Source organism: Lepidochelys kempii, chromosome 4, assembly GCF_965140265.1.
Source record: "Lepidochelys kempii isolate rLepKem1 chromosome 4, rLepKem1.hap2, whole genome shotgun sequence".
NCBI lineage: Eukaryota > Metazoa > Chordata > Testudines > Cheloniidae > Lepidochelys > Lepidochelys kempii.
The window spans coordinates 98900714-98921213 of record NC_133259.1 but is presented as its reverse complement, the minus strand read 5'-3'; the positions used below and the strand labels follow the sequence as shown (position 1 = coordinate 98921213).

Below are 20500 nucleotides of genomic sequence, written 5' to 3'. Positions count from 1 at the left end.
AAATTTGTAGGGCAACCAAATAAGCAGTTTATTGGAGCTTTATAATACTTACAACACCCCAGCCTTTAAACAAGCTCTACCCTGGTTTCTAAAAGTTGTTTTAATTAAAACAAAGTTTATCATAATATATAAACATAGCTAAATGAGCTCTTACATTTTCTCAGTTTATTCCACTTTAACAACTCAAACATAAGCAAAACATTTCTTCTTATTTTAATCCCTGAATTGCGTAGGCAAGTATAACAATTGCTGATTTGCCTGTCAACTTGTATTTATTTTTTCATAAGTAAAGGACAGGAGTTTTAAGCTCAACTGCTCATGATTAGAATGGTGCAGAGTATTTGTTTATACCTTCATATCCTTGTAAAGAAGCAGATTTCCTTCCCGTAATACAAAATAACGCTCTTGAAATTTATTTCCAGACAGTAATTTTGATGGTTCTTCTTTGTATTTCAGGTAGCCTGCTTTCTCTGTCAAGAAGATGAAAAACATTTGGTTACAGTATTTTTAAATATTGGAAATCACTGAGTACTGAATTTTAATGTGCTGAGTATTATTATGTACCAACACAATGATACCAGAATTTGATTGTTCTAAACTTTCTTATTTAAAAGTTTATTATGAATATATTGGTGTTGAAAAATGTCCTATTGATAGCACAGACAGAGGCCATGTAAGCTGTCTACACTGTCTCGTCAACGTACTTTAAATATGAACATGGAGAGACTAAGGTAAATTTCTAGGAAAGAATATCCCAAAGCTTATTTAGACCTTAGTTTCTTCAATGAGCGTATTCAACAAAAGGTATCAGTTAGTATTAACATATTTTGTCATGTTGGCATTGGATTGTGGTAGTGAACTTATTTCTAGAGCTGTTCAGCCATTTTTTAAAGTAATGTGGCATGGGTAAAAACCTGCCTTTTCTGAAAAGTTTTGCAAATGTTGGTTTTAGGAATTTCTTTTTTCTCTTTCTTTTTTTTCTGTGAAAATTTGTGACTTATTAAAAATCCAAACCACTGTCAAAAGTTTTCACTGCCAAAAATTGGGTGTTGAGTCAATTCAGTTATGTTTTTGAAAAACTGATTAAAAAGTGCTTTAAAAAAAACAAACGGAAAATAGGATCTCTCAAAACCTGTGCAAGGGAAACAACTTTAAATGTTTGACATTTTTGCAAGTATCTTTTATTTATTTTACCTGTTCTACTTACTTCAGGTAGGACAAATGTCAGCTGGCAATGACTTTTGGTCACTAATGTCTAGGCTAAATTTGAATGAAACTTTGCTAAATAAATTTCATCTGTACTAATATTTTCTAAGTAAAAAGCAATTACAAAAAATGTCAGTGGGATGAAGAGAGATGTGAAGTGGGAATCTAGAACGTGATTCTGTAGGTGCTACAGGCTGCCACAGCAACAAAGTCTTAAGCAAATCACACATTTTATCCATACATGAAAGTTAATCATGAATACAGCAAAGAGAACTAAGTCATATGTAGGTCCCGTTTAGTTACAAAGATGGTGATACTTAAAAAGAACAACGCCTCACAGCAAATTACCCAGTTAATTATATTTGCGAACTAGTAATTCCTACAATATATCATGATCAGAATCATCAGATTCTTCTATATGCATGCAATTCCTTTGTACAAGTAATCATGACATCAGAGTATGACACAAAATGTAAAAATTTGGTATTACAACTGATAAGTCAGAATTAGGAATCTACTTATAATATTGAAGGAGACAGTAAAATGCATGGTTTCTAATAATATAGAGAAATTACTGCACCATTACATTTCTTTAACATTCCCCAGTAATCCCAAAATTATTATAATTACCTAATTTGGCAATATTTTTAGTAACTCAGTCATGTGACAAAGAAATGTCTACTTTTTGTTAATATTTGAAGAGCTTTCATTCTGTATATTCTTCTCTCATACTCACTGCTTATAAGACTATTTTTACATTAAAATGAGTCAAGTGTGGCATTCCTAATCCAATACATTAAAACACACTAAAAAAACTGGAATTGCTGGTAAAACAGAAGCTAATGAGTATGTTGGACTGTTATAAAGAGAAAATAATTTACCATCTGAATATATAACAATCAGTGCTGTTATACATATAGGGGAATGTGATGGGGAGCGCAGAGAAATGGAATTCCTCATTTTTGCCTCGTCTGTATATGTTGCAGCAGTGCTTGTAACTATACAGTTTTAAATGCCTGTTCTCTTCTTTATGTTCTTTGCCCTCTTTTTAAGGGTCCTTTAAAAATCTATACCATATATTAATAAATGAGGAAAATTGTTTCTGTAAGTAAAACCTTCAGACTAATTAATATTACCCGTCTAATTTATTTTTTACACACACACACACCCACACACACACACAGAGACTAGGGCTGTCAAGCGATTAAAAAATTAATCGTGATTAATCGCGCTGTTAAACAATAGAATACCATTTATTTTTTAGATGTTTTCTATATTTTCAAATATCTTGATTTCAATTACAACACAGAATACAAAGTATTCCTGAGGTAAAATCCACCCTCCTGTCTAAACAAGGGCTCACTCAGCTGATGGGAGCCCACCTAGCTCAGTAAAAGGAGGCGAGCCTGGTGAACCCAGTACCAGAAACTACCCTTCCAGAAGCAACAGCAAGACACCTTCCTCACGCGCCTCCTGCACAAGTTATTGCTTACTCCTTCCCATTGTCACCCCCTGATCTCCCACATAGTCCTGCACAAGTCATTACTTACTTTCCCCCTCCCTGTCCTTCCCCAACACTGAATGCTTGTTTGTCTGGCGACTGGCTGAACAAGTAGAAAGACTGAGTGGACTTGTAGGTGCTAAAGTTTTAGATTATACATACACACACACACACACACACACACACACACACTCTGTAATTGAGACCACATGGATGGACTTCAAGCTTTCGTGAATCTCCATTAACTTCACTAGGGCTCAGTGTGAGTATAAGGGTTCAGGATCTGGACCATGGCTGGGGGTGCGGGCTTTGGTGGGGCCAGAAATGAGGGGTTCAGGGTGTGGGAGAGGGCTCTGGGCTGGGGCAGGGAGGTGGGGTGCAGGGGGAGTGAGGACTCCAGCTGAAGGGTACAGGTTCTGGGGTGGAGCCGGGGATGATGTGTTTGGGGTGCAGGAGGGGGCTCCAGGCTGAGGCCAAGGGGTTTGGAGTGTGGGAGGGGGTGCGGGCTCCATCTGGGGATGTGGGCTCTGGGGTGGGCCCAGGTGGGGAGAGGGGTTTGGGGTGCCGGAGGAGTCTGGGGTAAGTGGTTGGGGTGTTGGGGGGGCTCCAGGAGGGAGTTTGGGTGCGGGCTGGGGCATGGGGTTGGGATGTGGGGTCCCAGCAATGCTTACCGCAGCTCCCGGGAAGTCACCACCAGGTCCCTGCGGCCCCCTAGATGCATGGGTGGCCAGGGAGGCTCCGTGTGCGCCCCTCGCGCTCACAGGGTCCATCCCCATAGCTCCCATTGGTCGCAGTTCCTGGCCAATGGGAGCTGCGGAGCCAGCCCTCGGTGAGGGGGCAGTGTGCAGAGCCTCCCTGGCCACTCATGTATCTAGGGGCTGCAGGGACCTGGCAGCTGCTTCCAGGAGCCAAGCGGTGCTAGGGCAGGCAGGGAGCCTGCCTTACTCCTGGTCCCACACTGGGCTGCCAACTGGACTTTTAATGGCCTAGTCGGCGGTGCCGTCCAGAGATGCCAGAGTCCCTTTTCAACCGGGCATTCCGGCCAAAAACTGGATGCCTGGCAACCCTAGGAATAAACGGGAATTCAGTCCTCACTCTCCAATCCAAATGGAACCGACAAATTATTACAATTATATTCATAACATTGGGATTCAATAGTAACTTAAATCCCCTCACCCATCAGCTCAAATTGAGAGAAAATAAATAGTCACAATTATATTAATAATAAGAGGTCATCTAGTCCAGTCCCTTGCACTTAAGGCAGGAGTGACTATCTAACCTGCTCTTAAAAATCTCCAATGATGGAGATTCCACAACCTCCCTTGGCGATTTATTCCAGTGCTTAACCACCCTGACAGTTATGAAGTTTTTCCTAATGTCAAACCTGAACCACCCTTGCTGCAATTTAAGCCCATTGCTTCTTGTCCTGTCCTCAGAGGTGAACAAGAATAATTTTTCTTCCTCCTCCTTGTAACAACCTTTTATGTACTTGAAAACTTATGTCCCCCTTCAGTCTTCTTTTCTCCAGACTAAACAAACCCATTTCCCCCCCAATCTTCCCTCATAGATCACATTTTCTAGACCTTTAATAATTTTTGTTGCTCTTCTCTGGACTTTCTACATCTTTCCTGAATGTGGCAGCTAGAACTGGACACAATACTCCAGTTAAGGCCTAATCAGCACAGAGTAGAGTGGAAGAATTACTTCTCATGTCTTGCTTACATCACTCCTGCTAATACATCCCAGAATGATGTTTGCTTGTTTTGTAACAGTGTTACACTGTTGACTCATATTTAGCTTGTGATTCACTATGACCCCCCAGATCCCTTTCTGCAGTACTCCTCCCTAGGCAGTCATTTCCCATTTTGTATGTGTGCAACTGATTGCTTCTTAAGTGGAGTACTTTGCATTTGTCCTTATTGAATTTCATCTTATTTACTTCAGACCATTTCTCCAGTTTGTCCAGATCATTTTGAATTTTAATTCTATCCTTCAAAGCACTTGAAACCCCTCCCAGCTTGGCATTGTCTACAAACTTTATAAGTGTACTCTCTATGCCATTATCGAAATCTTTGAATACAGAGGATACCCAACTCCCTCCATACCAAGAGGATTTAAATTAAATTATCACAACTGCTTCATGATCGTAATGGAATTTAAATTCTTACCGATACCATTTGCATCAGACTAACTTAACCGCAAAAAATAAATAGATATTAGGTCGCTAGTCTGCTGTGACCGCTGCCTATCACCAATTCAAGGAAACAATACGACAATATTGTACTCCTTTCCTGCCTGTATCCACTTATTATCGCTTGTCTTATACTTAGATTGTAAGCTCCTTGGGGCAGGGGCGATCTTTCTGTTCTGTGTTTGTACAGCGTCTAACACAATGGCATCCTAGTCCATGACTAGAGCTCCTAGGTGCAAAAGTAATACAAACAATAAATGATAATAATCAAGATTATTGCTTTACTCTGAAGTTAGTCTTTAAACTAATAAAACCACTTGTTCTAAAATCAGTAACCCTCTCACCATAACAAACCCGTCAAAATGTCTCTTTCAGTTCTATCAACTGATATAGAGCTTTTTATCCAACTCTTACGGGAAATTGCTTCAATTCTGTACCACAAAATTTATCCTTGAACTGACTATTTTCTATATTCTTTGGCTGCCACTAACTGGGTGTCTGATGCTGAAATTAAACCTAAAATAATTTCAGTTTTCATCTTAATCTCATTAATTTTACAGATAAAAAACTTTTCATCAAATAGGAGACCATGAAATCTCAATTCACTTATGTTTTTAAAGCCTGTGTTCCAAAAAAACCCCTACCCCATTTGGAATAATAGACTCTATTCTTGGAGATCAATATTTCCCACTTAAATGGCCCAATACTTTATTTGAAAACTCTCAAGGACTTTATATATCGGTCCATTAACTCATACGCTTCTGACAGAAGAAATTTTAATATGGGAAATTCTCATTTTAGAAGAAATAAAGATTTATGAAATACAAGTGAGCCTTACTGATGATCTCATAAAAAAAAAAATACTTACAGCACACACTTGGTTTTCCTCCTTGCTACCTGAAAGCCCTGGATCGTCTCTTGTTACAGACCTCATCCTTCTGTTGTCTAAATTTAATACACATGCTAACAGAAAAGGAAAAACTAATGGTCACCAAGGACATTAGTATATATTCATAATTAATCTCTGGTGAGTTCCATGTATCAAAATCTGAGGACATTATACAGATATTTGCTTCTTTCTGTTAAAAAAAAGTTGCCAAACTCATGACCAAAGGTAGGGCTCCTCACTCCCTACCCCGATTAATCACTGAGACTGGGAGACAGAGACTGTGCGAGGGAAGGTTGCTCCTCCTCACCTCCCTGGCTGGCTTATGATGAAAATGGCTCAGTAGGCTGTGACCCTTGCATCTAGAGAAAGAAGGGCTACGTGGAGGGTCACAGTGAGCCTCTGAGGCTAGCGAAATCCGCCAGGAAACGCGGGACCCACGAAGACAAGGACAGAGCTTTGTCACAATATATAAAGAGAGAGAGAGAGAGAGAGAGAGAGAGAGAGAGAGAGAAAATATGTAAAGTTATTAGCACATGTTCAAAAGCAGACTGCCCTTCCTAGGCAAAAGCTGTTAAACAGTCCCATCCTAAACAAAGGACTGTGTTTACCTCAATTTACACAGAAGTGGTAAACAGGATTCTTGAGACACGCGGGGGAGGAGATGGCAGAAAACAGAACAATTTATATTTTAGCAAACACAAGTGGGGAAAGGAAGATCATGGAGCCCCCTTCATCAGCAGATTCCATGTCACCTTCCTCACTTTTTGGAAAAACTGTGCTTTGAGGAGTAACCCTCAGAAGAATCCACTTCAAAGGTTCACTGGAATATAAAAGAAAGGAGCAGAAAATCCAAGTTCTCTCTTTCACCTAAGACAACGAAAGCGTCAGCACCTCTGGCCCTCTGGGAGAGATTCTGACCAAGGAAAGGATCAGTCACTATCTTGTGGGAAGACTGTAGCTGAGAAAGGCCAATTTAAATGATGCCTTGCTAGATTAAGTTTTAGACTTTTAGATGCGTGTTTCCACTTTCATTTGCTTGTAACCATTTCTAACTTTATCTTATACTTGAATTCACTTAAAATCCTACCTTGGTTTGTTAATAAACATTTGATTTTTAATGTTAACCAATCCAGTGCAGTGTTTAAAATGAACTGTTTGGTTACTGCAGTTAAATTAACAAACTGCTGAATATTGATTGCTTATGCGGGCATGGGATCTTCATAACTGAACTGTCCAGGAGAGGGCTGGACTTTGCAGAACACACGTTTTTTGGGAAAATTTGGGACGGGGAGTGTGTTGGGTCAATCTGTTAATAGTAACCAAGGATTCTGGAAGCCTCAGTGTGACTGGTGTGTTGCTGGCAAGCTGCTGGGGTCAGAACTACTGGACAAGGGCTGCCACTATACAGACACTCAGGGTGTGACTTGCATGCTGGTAGGCTGTTTATGAGAGACCCAGCTTCATGAGGCACTCAAGGTTACAGAGGTGACAACCTCTCACTGGTCTGGATTGTGCTCCAGAATGTGACACGCCCTTTGTATATTTTTTCTTGGTGGTAACTTTGCACAATGGATCCAAATTCTGAGTTCTGCTCCCAAAGGATTTGTCTCAGTTAATAACTAAAATTCCCCTGGCTTGTTATTTGGGGAAAGATACTAAGCCCACTCTCCATTCCATTTTTGTTCTACAGAACCAGTGGCTGTATACGTTCCTCTGTTTCATGGTGCCTAGGTGTGAAGAGGCCACTCACATGATTTCTCTATATGCTGCTTTCCACCCTCCTCTTTATTTTTAGTCCCAACCAATTTTCAATTTGTAAGTGTAGGTTTCATTACTATACCCTTTGTTAGAAGAAGTGGGGAACCCTCTCTGCTTTGATTCACCCTCACGTTAGGGAAACTCTTTGAAGATGTATAAGTATGCTATTTTTGTTGGCTTTTTAAAGGGAACTGAATTGTCTTAAGTTCTCATAATTTCAGAAACATTATTTATACTCCCATGTCTATATCATTTAGTGCTGATGGTAAATCAAAGTTTCATCAGACCAGTTATAACCAATTGCCAAAGAAATGGAAATGAAGTTTGGCCAAGCTACAGCATTAAGGGCAATTAACAGAGCCAATTAGAAGGTCTGAGCTATGTTAGGAACGTCACTGTTACAAATGCCAAAAATATGTCACACAGTACAGAAACTCCAAATAAAAAAAATGGAATCCCTCCTTGAGTACAAAGTGCTTGAAATTTGAGCCAGATGAAGATGAAACACTGGGTGCTTGATCAGGACACACCAGAAAATGAAACAGATTAATAATGTTAAAGTGAAGGCTTCAACTTTATTAACTGTAAGCAGAGAGGAAGAAGGGAGAGGGGGGACAGAAGATATATGCCCACTGAAAATACCTGGCATTTTTGGGGCCCAGTCCAAATAAATGCCCTCATGCCAAACAACAAATAGGGTTGCCCCCCACCCTTTAGCATAACTGCTAGGATCTAATCCATAACCATGAATAAAAGTAAACATGAATGGTACCTTAATGTGCAAAGACATAAGGTCTCTCCTTCCTCCTCCAGGCTAATGGGATCCTACCAGTTATCTCCTGCTTCCCTGCTCAGAAACAATCTCCCTGCACATTCTGGGTAGAAAGGGCTCAGAGAAGCCAAGCCAGCCCCTCCCTTCTGCACTCCTCTCAGGATTCCACAGGGTGGCTTTCCCTTGCTGGTCTAATCAAATATTCCTCCCTTCCCTGCAAAGCGACATTGGGGGGATGAAATCAGAACCATCAGCAAAAGGATAGTACCTGGGCTCCCAACATTTGTTTTTGTAATTTACCGTATGTATACATGGATTTACACATAAGATTAGAAACAGAAGTGTTGTGTGTGTAAATGGCTACAGTGGATAAACATCAACACATTCCACATTTAAGAAGGTTTAAACCCCTTCAAATTGTTAATTAAAAGTATATATTTTTATTTGCCAATATTGTAATTATTATTTGTTTTATGGCAGTTAATATTTACACATTTAAAGAGAAATGTTAGCTTCTCTCTACTACTTCTATTGCTAATGTTTCTGGTAAAAATTAAGAATTACAATGAGACTTATTAAAACCCTTGCAAAATGAAACTTCTTTAACACAGTGTTTATTTTTTAACATCCTAGTGCTTAACTTCTTTACTTTTATTACAATAAAACCTAGTTACAGTCGATTTTGCTTGCATCATTGACTCCGCTTCATTATTTTGACAAGACAAGAAATCCATAGAAATATTCCTTAGCATTTTTCAGTTTTTACGATGAACAGCAAAAAGTGAGCATTTCTAAAATGATGTCAGTTGTGCTGGTAACAAATTGACGTTAAATCACGTTTGATTTACTTTCATAAATTTCCTTTTTAAATCCCAGTGTTAAGGTGTATTGGATGTAATGAATGGAGCAGTAATGCTGGAGTTGGTAGTCATTGTGATTGATTTGGAAGACATTTGCTCAGACAGAGACAAAGTAAACTGAATATCTAACTACCCCAAATCTATCGGCAAGTACACCCCACATAAGTAGTATTTACAACTTGGTTGCTGCAAGACAATTAAGGAGAGAAAAAAAAAGAAAAGAAAAAAACTTCAGGGCTTTAGTCACTAAAATGTATTCACCATGGAAAAGCTTCTTAAAATGGCAATCCTAAATTGAAGAACAGATCCAGCAGTAATGCAAGAGATTATTTAGCTGTGATAATATTGCCATGATTAAGACTACAATCAGCACCATGTCAGAAATATTCTGAATCCAACTCAAGCAAAAGCATTTACCAAATCTGTTTCTTAAATACACTTCTATTACTTTAACATCTAAACTACTTTGGATAGCCCCAATTAATTTATAAGGTGCTTGCCTGTAAGCATCTAAACATTAAATCAATATGCAGCATTAAAATGAAATGAAGACCTGAACCAATGAGCATTGTAGCCACAAAACCAATGTATCTGGCCCAAGTCAAAATGCATAGCTCTGAGGCAAACTACCCTATCAGATAATGGAGATCCATTCCAATTGAGTATACAGAGACGAGCAAAGAGGAGTCACGTAACCCACACACCTCCTGGGTGCAGTGCTCTGTCCCATGTAGTGGCACCGAGACCAGTTAGAGATTAATGAGTCTGCTACAGCCTTAGCTAACAACCACAGGGCTTTTTGCTTATGCAGTAAAGGCTCATGCATTTAGCTCCAGAAGTCCCAGGTTCGATCCTGCCCACCGACGACTAGGGTTTGTTGGTGTTACAGTAGTACACAAAAAAAGGTGTCAAAATAAATAAAAAGTAAGGATAGTTCTTCTGAAGTAAGTGCAAATTGCAGACCTCCAGGTTAAAATATTGCAATGACCTATATTTGGAAATGAACCCTCAGACACTGAAGAAACTCCATTTGATAAAGAACACAGTGGTTCACCTGATGACCAACAAAGGCAGATGAAAGCACCTTCTCCTCATGCTTCATTCACTTCACTGGCTACACCAGTGAAACACCAACTGGGGATAAAGGTCTTTGTCTTGATATTCTAAACTCTCAACAGGCTAGGCCCAGCTAACTACTACTTCTCCATTCACCACTCCTATATAAATTACTACTCTCATGGATGGTGGAACTGAAGAATAAAACTAGCTAAAGTAGTGGACAATGTGTTCTTAGTGGTGGAGCCTCCTTCCAAAGAGGAACCAAGGAGGACAAGAAAAGTTTGCCACCTTCAGGACAATATGCATATGACCTTTTCTTGTCATCCTTGATTCTTTTTGGAAGGAATCTCCACCATTGAGACAGACAGATGAAAGATTAACATATTTGTGTAACTGGAAGTGACAGGAAAAAAAAGAATATTTACATGGATATGTTCATAGGTAGTTTTAATATTTCATCAAGTCTATCAGAAAAAAATCCGCACTCGGTTTGATTGCCACAAACACTACTCTCACACAACTTGAATCGATAACGTACTGGTTTTCAATCTTTTTTTTAACTGTAAAACATGCAACATAGAGACTCCTCTCATGAATCCACCTTCCAATCCCCCATTTTCCCTGAAACAACTATAGTAAAAACATAACTTGACACATGAGATGGTTGTGGCTGCAAATGCTAGATCACATCTCCTCATTTTACATCTGGTCTATGTTTACTCCCTGGATGTCACACCTGATTTTCTCTTGCTACCTGTGACTCCCTTTTGCAGTTTGGTTCTGTTGTCCTATGTTTGCTCCATTTTGGTGTAATCAGGATACATAGTCAATGATTTTACACCAAAAGTACACTACCCAAGGTAGAGAGGCGCTATGTTGTTTTTATTGGTCAAAAATACCAGTAGAAAAATCTAGTTAGACCTTGACTAGGCTGTGAAAAATCTGGATAGACCTTAACTGCACTACAATTATCAGCAAGCAACACATGAACTAACTAGCAGAGCTCTGTGTGCCAACAGTGGTATACAGACCACAGTTTCTGAACTGCTGCCACAGAGTTTTCCTTGGATGTTTTCATATACTCGAACAGTGGATTTTATAACTTGGGGAAAACAAGAACACACATAAACCCACTTGTTTAGAGAAATTCAGTGGAACTGTTGGTAGAGTTCTCATTTTTATATTGTGTAGTACCTGAGACTCTCAGATATTTCAATGGTACTTTGCACACACAGAACGATCACTGAAACAGTTAGCAAGTTTACGCCACGGTAGTACTTTAACACAAAACTTCAAATTTTTCAAAAGATAATTGTACGTACCATTGTAGAGTTTTACTGTATCTGTTGTTAGAAACTTCTTTATTACAAGATACGCAGAGCCAGGCTCAGGTAATGAACTCCAATGAAGAACTTGTTCCAACACGTTCTCTGTGTAGTGTAGAGGGCGCTCTGAAAAATGTCAAAAGTGTATAAAAAAGAAAACATAACAGACAAGGAACAACAAAAACAAAACCACAGATCCTAGTAGGTTATATAAGTCTAGGTATTAATGTGGATCTCTTTAAAACATGGAACCTTACCTCTTCTGTTATTCAAGTGAATGCTACAATTAAGCATTTAACTGTTGATCCTCTACCCCAACACTTTTGCTGCTATGTTCCAAATAAATTTGAATTTCAAGCAATGCCTACCTACCTAGTTGAACATCAGCAAAGTGTTTAAAAGAACTCATTATATTTAACTCTTAATGGTCGCTTCTGGAAGGACATAAAATACGTGACTGTACTACATACTATCTTATGCAAAAGTTAGATTTAAACATAATTTAACATTTATATTATGGCAGCACCTACGATGCTAGCCAAGTTGGGCCCCATTGTGCGAGGCACTGTAGAAAGTGACATTCCCTGCCCCCAAAAGTTTGCAATCTAAACCATAAATATAAAATTTCAGTTATGGCAAATAATTCCCTCTTTCCCATCATCACAATCTGCAGTAATTTATTGTCATAAATTAAATTACCCATTAAAAAGGACACAAACAGTTTTTGTGCCAAATTCTTGGCCCCACTCTGTTTTATTTGCAGAACAGTTATGCAGTGCTGGTTTATCAAACCAGGAAATCCGGCCCATAGCATGGATAGGTTTACATGATCATGGGTGTCTAAACAATCTAGGTAATTTTTTAATAAAATGCCTAGAAGACTTAGGAATCTTTTGGAAAATATTTTTACACTGAGAAGCACTGAGAAATGTTTGATCATAAACATTTGTTCATTTCCCCCAGTAACACATCTTAAATGTAATATTAATCTGAACGTATAATGTTACCCTACTTTATATAAACTAATTACAGCAAGCTTTCCATTTGCATGGTCACGACAGTTTAAACAAATAAATATAATGTGACTCAGTGGAATGTAGGCTCAAGTAGGCTGAGCTGTGCTGGGATAGAACAACATGGCACCCTTTAAACAACCTGTTCAGGAGTCATTAAGGCCAGAATTTTGAAGAGCTCAGTGCCCACAACTGAAACCAGATTTTCAAAAAAGTGCTCAGCTCCCATTAAGGCACCAAAAAAAGCGGTCGGATTTTCAGAAGAATTGGTTGGGCGCACATTGGGCACTGAACTCTTTTGAAACTCAGGTGCTCAGCAGCACGCACAATTGGGGCCAGAAAGTCCAGCCCTGTATCTCCAAAAGCCTCGCCGTCTAGGAGGCAGAGGCGAGAAGCATGGCACCTAGAAGGTCTTGCTACTCCTTTGAAAAAAAGAACAGTAGTGTTCTATGCAAGCACAGGCAGCCAGACATGCATATGGACACATCATTGCAGTAACCCCCTTGGGGTTGGTCAGGACTGCAAACTGCACTAGTAGAACCTTTTTTCTTGCACAATGGTGCCCTGGGAGAGAGGTATGATGGCATCTCCTTTATTCACTAGCACAGTGCCGTGGAAAGCATAACTTAGCTCTGCATAAGAAAGGACTTACTTACAGGCATATTAACCCAGTTATTAATATTTTTTGTAATTGTTCAGAAACGATGATTATAGGGCGATGAGCAATAGTCTTCTATGGTCAGTAATTCAATAGCCCCTTTAAAACTGTGCCTGTACAGGAATTTTTATTGAAGTAACTCCACTTTCCTCGCTAAAAAGGAAGAGATTTAAAAGTGGGGTGGTGCTTTAAATGTAATAACATTAAACCAACTAATTGCATTTGTAGAAGAGTTAAAATCCACCCTAAAGCAAAACTTAAAAAATAAAAACAAAAACAAAAAGGCAGGATGAACCTGGCACATCACCACATTTTCCTAGAATATAAATGCTCCTAAAGTAAACACCTACTCTTTTATTTATAGCTACATTTGAGACCTTCTGACATAATGTATTATATGGTACATAAATCATCATGCTAAAATGCATTAGCTATTTTGTTGACAACATACCTCCTTTACAAGCTACCCATCTCACAAATATTACTAAAAAATAACATAGATCCTATTTGATAATAGCATATGGTACTACGAGTTCTCTGCAAAGGGCCAGATAATTTTACCAATTATTTCAACTGTTCTATCTGTAAATAAATAATTTAGTTGGTTTTTAATATTGTAATTTCAGTATTTCTAACATCAAATGATCAACATATACTTCAATTACCCTGTTACTAAGGTCATTATGCATTTGCTGGTAAACATCCAGAACAAGTTATTTTAGTCTGAAATAGCAATTATGAGAAGGAAATTACATTTCAGATAATACAAGATGTTAATTTTCTTGGCTTGTGAGGGTTCATTTCCAGCATGGTGCCCAAGAAATTGTGTGACAATACACAAAAAAGTGCAGCTCCCCAGAGACTGCAGAGTAGACTGTAATGAACTGAATCTCCCAATGTCCTGGACAGGTGCCAATAGACAAGTACAATGATACATGTTAAAAACAGTTTATCTTCTGTACTGATGTGTCTGAGATCAGTGTGGTCATCAGCATGATTTGAAGCAAAACAAACAAATCTTATCTCCAGTCTCTTCTCTTATTTGTGTCTTTTAGACGAAGCTCATTGGGACAGGGACTGCATAGTCCACAGCATGTCAGACAAATTTATTAAATAATAACATGAACAATGGCAACTTGAAGGAGACAAAATATATTTGGTGGCTTTTATCTCCCCAGTTTGGATCCAGGAGTAAAGCGTGTCTTAGCTATAGTATTATATATATTAGCCCAATTAATTTTTATATATATTTCAGGCAAAGAATTAGAGAAGTAAAGACCATGAGATCTGAGCCTTTGAGGTCATTATGGGAGTCAATGGGAATCTTTCCATTAATTTTAATGGAAGTTGGGTCAGGCCTTATCTGGAGCTGTGTTGTGAACTCCCTAAAACAAGGATTGATCCTGAGAGGCACTGAATACCCACCTACTCCTATATCAGGAGTAGGCCATAGTTAAATTTGTGGCAGACTAGCTTTCATGAGTTTAAGGCCAGAAGCAATAATTAGATATGACCTCCTGTGTCTCATAGGCTTTTACATTTCACCCAGTTACCACTGTATTCAGCCAAATGACCTGTGTTTAGCTAAAGTATATCTGTGAGAAAGGCATCCAACCTTGATCTGAAGCACCCCTCTACACCCATTGTTATTTTTTCAGTACATGTTCTTATGTTTAGTTTGGATTGGATGTTTATGTCTGCATCTATCTAGAATCAAGGTATTTTGGCATTACTTCTCTGGTATCTCCTGGCACATGCCATACAATTTTATGTTAGTTTGCATGGTCAATATATCAAATTTGCCTCTTCTGAAGACTGCAGTACTCTGTAGCACATAAATGAATATGAAGTTGCCCTTGTTTTCAAGTCTCAATGGAAAAGTCTCATATTAATTTTCTGGGCACCTTAATTTTCTTTAATCTGAAATTATATTAAAGCCAAAAGAAATGTGACACTTCCCTTCTGATCTCCTTTCCCTTTCCTTCTCTCTTTGCTCATCTTTAAAAAAACAATGTTTGTATTTACTATACAAGGGGCAGTATTTCTTACATGATAACTTTTCTCCATTCGTCTTTGTTTTTAGTTTCAACCTTGGGAAGAGCTGCTTTTAAATTTAGCCAGGACTCCACAGAATCTCCGCTGAGCAAGTGCCTCTCCTGGGTTTACTAATCTCATCCCCCACCTCCAACAATTACCCACTTCCTGTGTTGCGCAGGTCCCCCCTCAATTCTGAGGAGTAGGGATTACAGGCTGCTTGTACCAGTAGGTCCCTCAGGCAGACTTTCAAATAATAGAAACATACAGGCTTCTGCTGATTGCACCGAGACACTGAAGCAGGTCTTCTGTGTTTAGTTATTTTGCCCCCTATTTATTGTTAGCTCCCTGAACTTTCTGAATATCTGGCTTTTATTGGCTTCCATCAGACCCCTATCATACACAGGGCTTGTAGGGTCTCCCCCTAAACTTGGTTTTACACCTCCTCCAATGTCACTAGTTCAGTCAACCTTTCAGGCCAACGCTATTCTTCTCATTGCATCCAAAATACTTTACAACCTAGCTTACCCGCGTCTTTGCTTTTATCTCTTTCAACTACCCCCACCCACTTCTTTCATATCCCCTTAAATCCTCATTTGCCAAAGCACTTCATTTCAGTACTTCGGCAAATGAGTACATTTCAGGTACTATCTAAATAATAAATAATCTGTTTGTATTCGTCATTACAGTCCGTCAAAATAGGTAAGTCAATAAAATGCCCCAAGTTTTGTGATCCCTCTGGCTGCATTACAGGTAAGAGTCTTTGATGCCATCACAACCACTTTGGAGCCAACCAATGCTCATGCCTTCTAAGATGTTCAGGAGAGTTTGGACACTAAAAGTGGTGATTCAGTCCTATCCTGTCTGCTGATACTGCTAGGCCAGCACTAAGTATGGCAGCAAGACTGGTAATTCTTTAAGGCAGGAGTTCTCAACCTTTTTCTTTCCGAGCCCCGTCGCATGCTATAAAAACTCACGGCCCACCTGTGTCACAATAACGGGTTTTCTGCATATAAAAGCCAGGGCTGGCATTAGGGGGGAGCAAGCAAGGCCTCATGCCACAGGAGCCCCAGCAAAGCTACATTGCTCAGGCTTCGGCTTCAGTCTCAGGTGGCGGGGCTCAGGGCCTGGGTTTCAACCCCATGTGGCAGAGCTTCCTGTCCTGAGTCCCAATGAGTCTAATGCTGGCCCCCCTGAAACCTGATCACGGCCCCCCAGGGGGCCTCGGACCCCTGATTGAGAACCACTGAGAACCACTGGTTAAGGGATTTTCAAAATTATGTTCCAGATCAGGCATTTTGGGATTATCCATGGCAATCCAGGGAATTTGACAGGCCCGGTTTTCACAACTTTCCTCTGATTTAATTTATTGTTTTTAAATTTAATAAAGAATGACCCATGTTATAGAAACAAATTACTTCACGCTGTGCAAGGAAGAATACCCGACTATATATGTACCACATTATTCTATACCACACAAAGGCAAATGTAATGTGAAATCTCAATAAACCTTACTATATACACACTATACATGCTTTTTCCCTAAAACTATGTATATCTTTCAAAATGGCCCCTGTGGTTAATTAGTGGGTGACAAGATACAAAATATTAGCAATATTATGTCAGTGATGGCATAGCTGCCGTCCTTCTCTTACTATGTTTAAATTTATAACAGAATGTACCTTCATTTTAATAACCTCTGTCTCTTTAACCATGAATTCCAGCATTAAAACTGCACTCCAAGTGTTGGATTAGTAGAAAAGATTCAGTACTTACAGCACTTATTTTATTTCTCCTTATAACTTATGAACTATATCGTGACCTTTTGGTCTTTGGTGTTGTCAGCTTTACAGTGATGTTTACAGCAGTGTTCCAAGACCTCATTATGTATCTTACAGCTCAGTGTGATAAATGTAAAATGATACCACCTTTGCTTGTGTTTTTTTCTAGCTTTTTAAAAGTAAATTGACTGAAATAAATTAATAAGAGTGCATTCTCTCTAAAGAACTGCACACTTTCTTCGAGCATCTTCTCCAAAAAGTCAGTATTACTTATGAACCAAATGCTGATCTTCCATTCCGAGTACATTTTGTGTTTGAAACATTATTATAGGAGTCTATTGTTATTTTTTTCTGGAACTATGGGCCATAAGTTTACCAAGAACCAACAACATTTTTCAACCACATATTTATGAGCATTCAAGCCAACTTATTAAATCAGCTTTTAATGAAGCAAACTGGAAGAAAGGAACATTTTGAAATTCTCATGCCCAAAGAATGGGCCTTATTATATTTATAGGCTTTTTCTTTTGACTTTTTGTTTTAGGTTTCTATTAGAAGAGGAGGTTTACTTACCTGGAACTAGAGGTTCTTTGAGATGTGTGGTCCTTATTTGTATTCCACACATGGATGCATATTTGTGCCATGCTCCTGATTCCAGAAGTTTTCCTTAGCAGTGTCCATTGACCCACACGTGCATCGTGCTTCCTCTTGTGCTCACAGCCAAGTGCAAAAACTAGGTCATACAGGTCAATGCCTCTCCAGTGTCCTTCTTACCACTGAGTAGTCCAGTCCACAGCAGAGGGGATGAAGGGTGGGTATTGGACTACAAATAGGGACCATACATCTCATAGAACCTCCAGTTACAGCTAAGTAAACCTCCTCCTCTTCTTCTTCTTCTTCGAGTGATGGTCCCTATATGTATTCCATATGTGGGTGACCAGTGAGTAGTGATCAGCAAGGAGGTGGGTGTGGGGATGTGAAAGGAAGTGCAATCTCCAGTATGGCGTGTCCTACAGCGGAATCGGCAGCAATAGTTTGGTCGATGTGAATGTGGAGACAGAGCACCAGGCTGCACAACAGACGTCTTGACATGGAACCTCTGCGAGGCAGGCTGATCTGGCTGCTTGTGCTCTTATAGAGTGCACTGTGACTCCATCAGGTGGTGCCACATTGGATTGTGTGTAGCATTTGCAGATGCACCTGGAGACCTATTTGGAGATTCATTGGGAGCAGAGGGCTTGGCCATGTTTACAAATAGTTTCAGCGATGTGTAAAAGGAACTACTATCTACATCTATAACTATACACAAATGGACAGAAGTCACTGTCATAGCAAAAGCTAAGAGCGTGAAGGAACAGTGGTTCTGACTAAGGCCATACGGCAGTAACATGGAACTGGAGAGGCATTGACATTCCTGAAGTATTATACCCTCATCTCTGAGGACAAGGGGACACTGCTAAGGAAAACTTTCAGACTGAGGTGCCTGGAGCACATGCGCACCCATGTGTGGAATACATGCAGGGACCATCACTCGAAGGAAAGCTATGGAGTTTTGATTTGGTTAACTTTCCAAAAGAAACCAGTAATAATGTGGTAAGAGAAAACACAAATATTTTTGAAAAAAAGTCACAAACCTAGCTCTCCATTTTCAATCACTTCAAAAGCAGCCCAGATCTCATCCTTGTTGGGAGCGATGTTTTTTATTCCTAATACATCATTAGTTAATTCTTCTGCCTCTGTCAAAGGCGATACCTGTGATACAGATTGTGCTCTTTAGAATTTAATAAATAGTTTCGGAAGTACTAAAGGCTTCTGACTTGTGCAGACAGTTTATACTTTTGTGATGGAAAAACAGTTCAACTTTTTCTTCTTAAGCACAATCACAGAAATTCCAAGTTTGTGAATCCAACAATTATTTCTCAAATTGCTGGCCAGTACATTTTCATCAACTTTGTTGCATCAGATTGGAAGTTATCCAGTTAAAAACTGGAACGTCAAACCTTTCCTGTTAGCTTCACCCCTTCCTCCCCCAAAATTAAAGCACTACAGCTCAGTTCCATGTGAAACAGAAAGGATGAGCATGCTGTGATCTGAAATGTAACAATTACTATAGAAACACTATTTTTTTTTGGTACAGTTCTCCCTCCCCACCTGTCTCCCATCCCAGTCAATGATACAGAATTTTTTGGTCTTTAAAAAAAAAAAGAAATTATAATCCAGGGTTTTTTGGTTGATATGTCCCATGCAGCATAAAATGATAATGAAATGGAACTAGACAACTCTAACAAGGTTAATAGGTATCTTACTAAAATTGCTTTTCTAATCATATCCACCCTTCATTATTGCAGAAATTTAATGTTCTCTTTTACATTTGAACATTAGAGCAGTATTGCTTAGAGGCCAGTACTTTTCAGGAGTGCTATTAGACCCCAGGCTGGAAATCTCAATTATAGTGAGCGGTGAGGTTAGGCTTCTCAGCACCTAAGCAAGGCAGACAGCCTCTGGCAGAAAGAGACATCAGGAGGAAGGCCTTCTAAATGACCTTGTGCTGCTAAATAAACTGCAGAAATCACTAGGCAATTGTTAAGTGTTCCCATTTACTACAGGAGGACAGTGGTGCTGTTGTGAGGATCAATACTGCTGTACCCTGCCATAAAATTGAAAGTGGAGGTCTCTGCTTTAAAATTATGCCATAGCCTTCTCCTTGAAAGCACAAGAGCAATACTACTTACAGATCTGAATTAAGCCACAGCTTGACTGTAAAAAAATAAAATAAATAAAGATGGGAAAAGACACAAATGTAACAATAGACATGCTAAAACTACATATAAAGAAAACAAATTTGTTTCACTTAATAAAAAAAGTTTATCAACAAATTATATCACTTTTACATACTAACCCGGATTATAGTACTACAGTCTGGCTCTTTTCTTTCCACATAAACTTCAATTAACAAATCTCCAGCTTGGGAAACCTAAAACAAAACACATAATTTACAAAAATTAAAATGCATTAAAATTTATATAGCTTTTTTCATAATTGGGACAATGCAATAGAGTTATCAATACACAAACCTTCAATTTTCTAAGCTACAGAAAGCAGCAGGCACTGGCTCTAGGAGAAGCCATTCTGCTCCATCTGATCAATCATAGATAGGGCCCCGTGTCTGTCATGGAGGTCGCAGAAAACATGGACTTTCCAAGACCTCCGTGACTTCTGCAATGGTCAGCATGGCTGTCCCCAGGTCCGTCCACACAGCTGGCTCCGGGGTCAGCCGCACGACCGCTGCTTGGGCGGCCCCAGGCAGTGTTCCCCGGGGCGGCCAGAGCAGCCACTGTCTCTCCGGCCCCTCCCCCATCAGCAATCCCCCCTCAAGATTTAGTCAGGGGTATTTATAGTATAAATATTGGACAGGTCACGGGCCATGAATTTTTGTTTATTGCCAGTGACCTA

The 20500-nt window shown here is 39.4% G+C and overlaps 1 protein-coding gene across 4 annotated transcripts in view; it reads right to left on the bottom strand.

Moving 5' to 3' along the window:
* ARAP2 (ArfGAP with RhoGAP domain, ankyrin repeat and PH domain 2) overlaps window positions 1-20500 on the bottom strand; it is a 196616-nt gene that overhangs the window by 23151 nt on the left and 152965 nt on the right. For 2 of the 4 annotated variants that reach the window (XM_073342319.1, XM_073342320.1), the window contains exons 25-28: window positions 19947-20021; window positions 18682-18799; window positions 11559-11687; window positions 352-470 (exon numbers count right to left, since the gene is read on the bottom strand). In XM_073342319.1, coding sequence (XP_073198420.1) covers window positions 352-470; window positions 11559-11687; window positions 18682-18799; window positions 19947-20021 — 441 coding nt within the window. The remainder of the gene's footprint in view (window positions 1-351; window positions 471-11558; window positions 11688-18681; window positions 18800-19946; window positions 20022-20500) is intronic. The other 2 variants (XM_073342322.1, XM_073342321.1) reach the window with 1 other exon arrangement.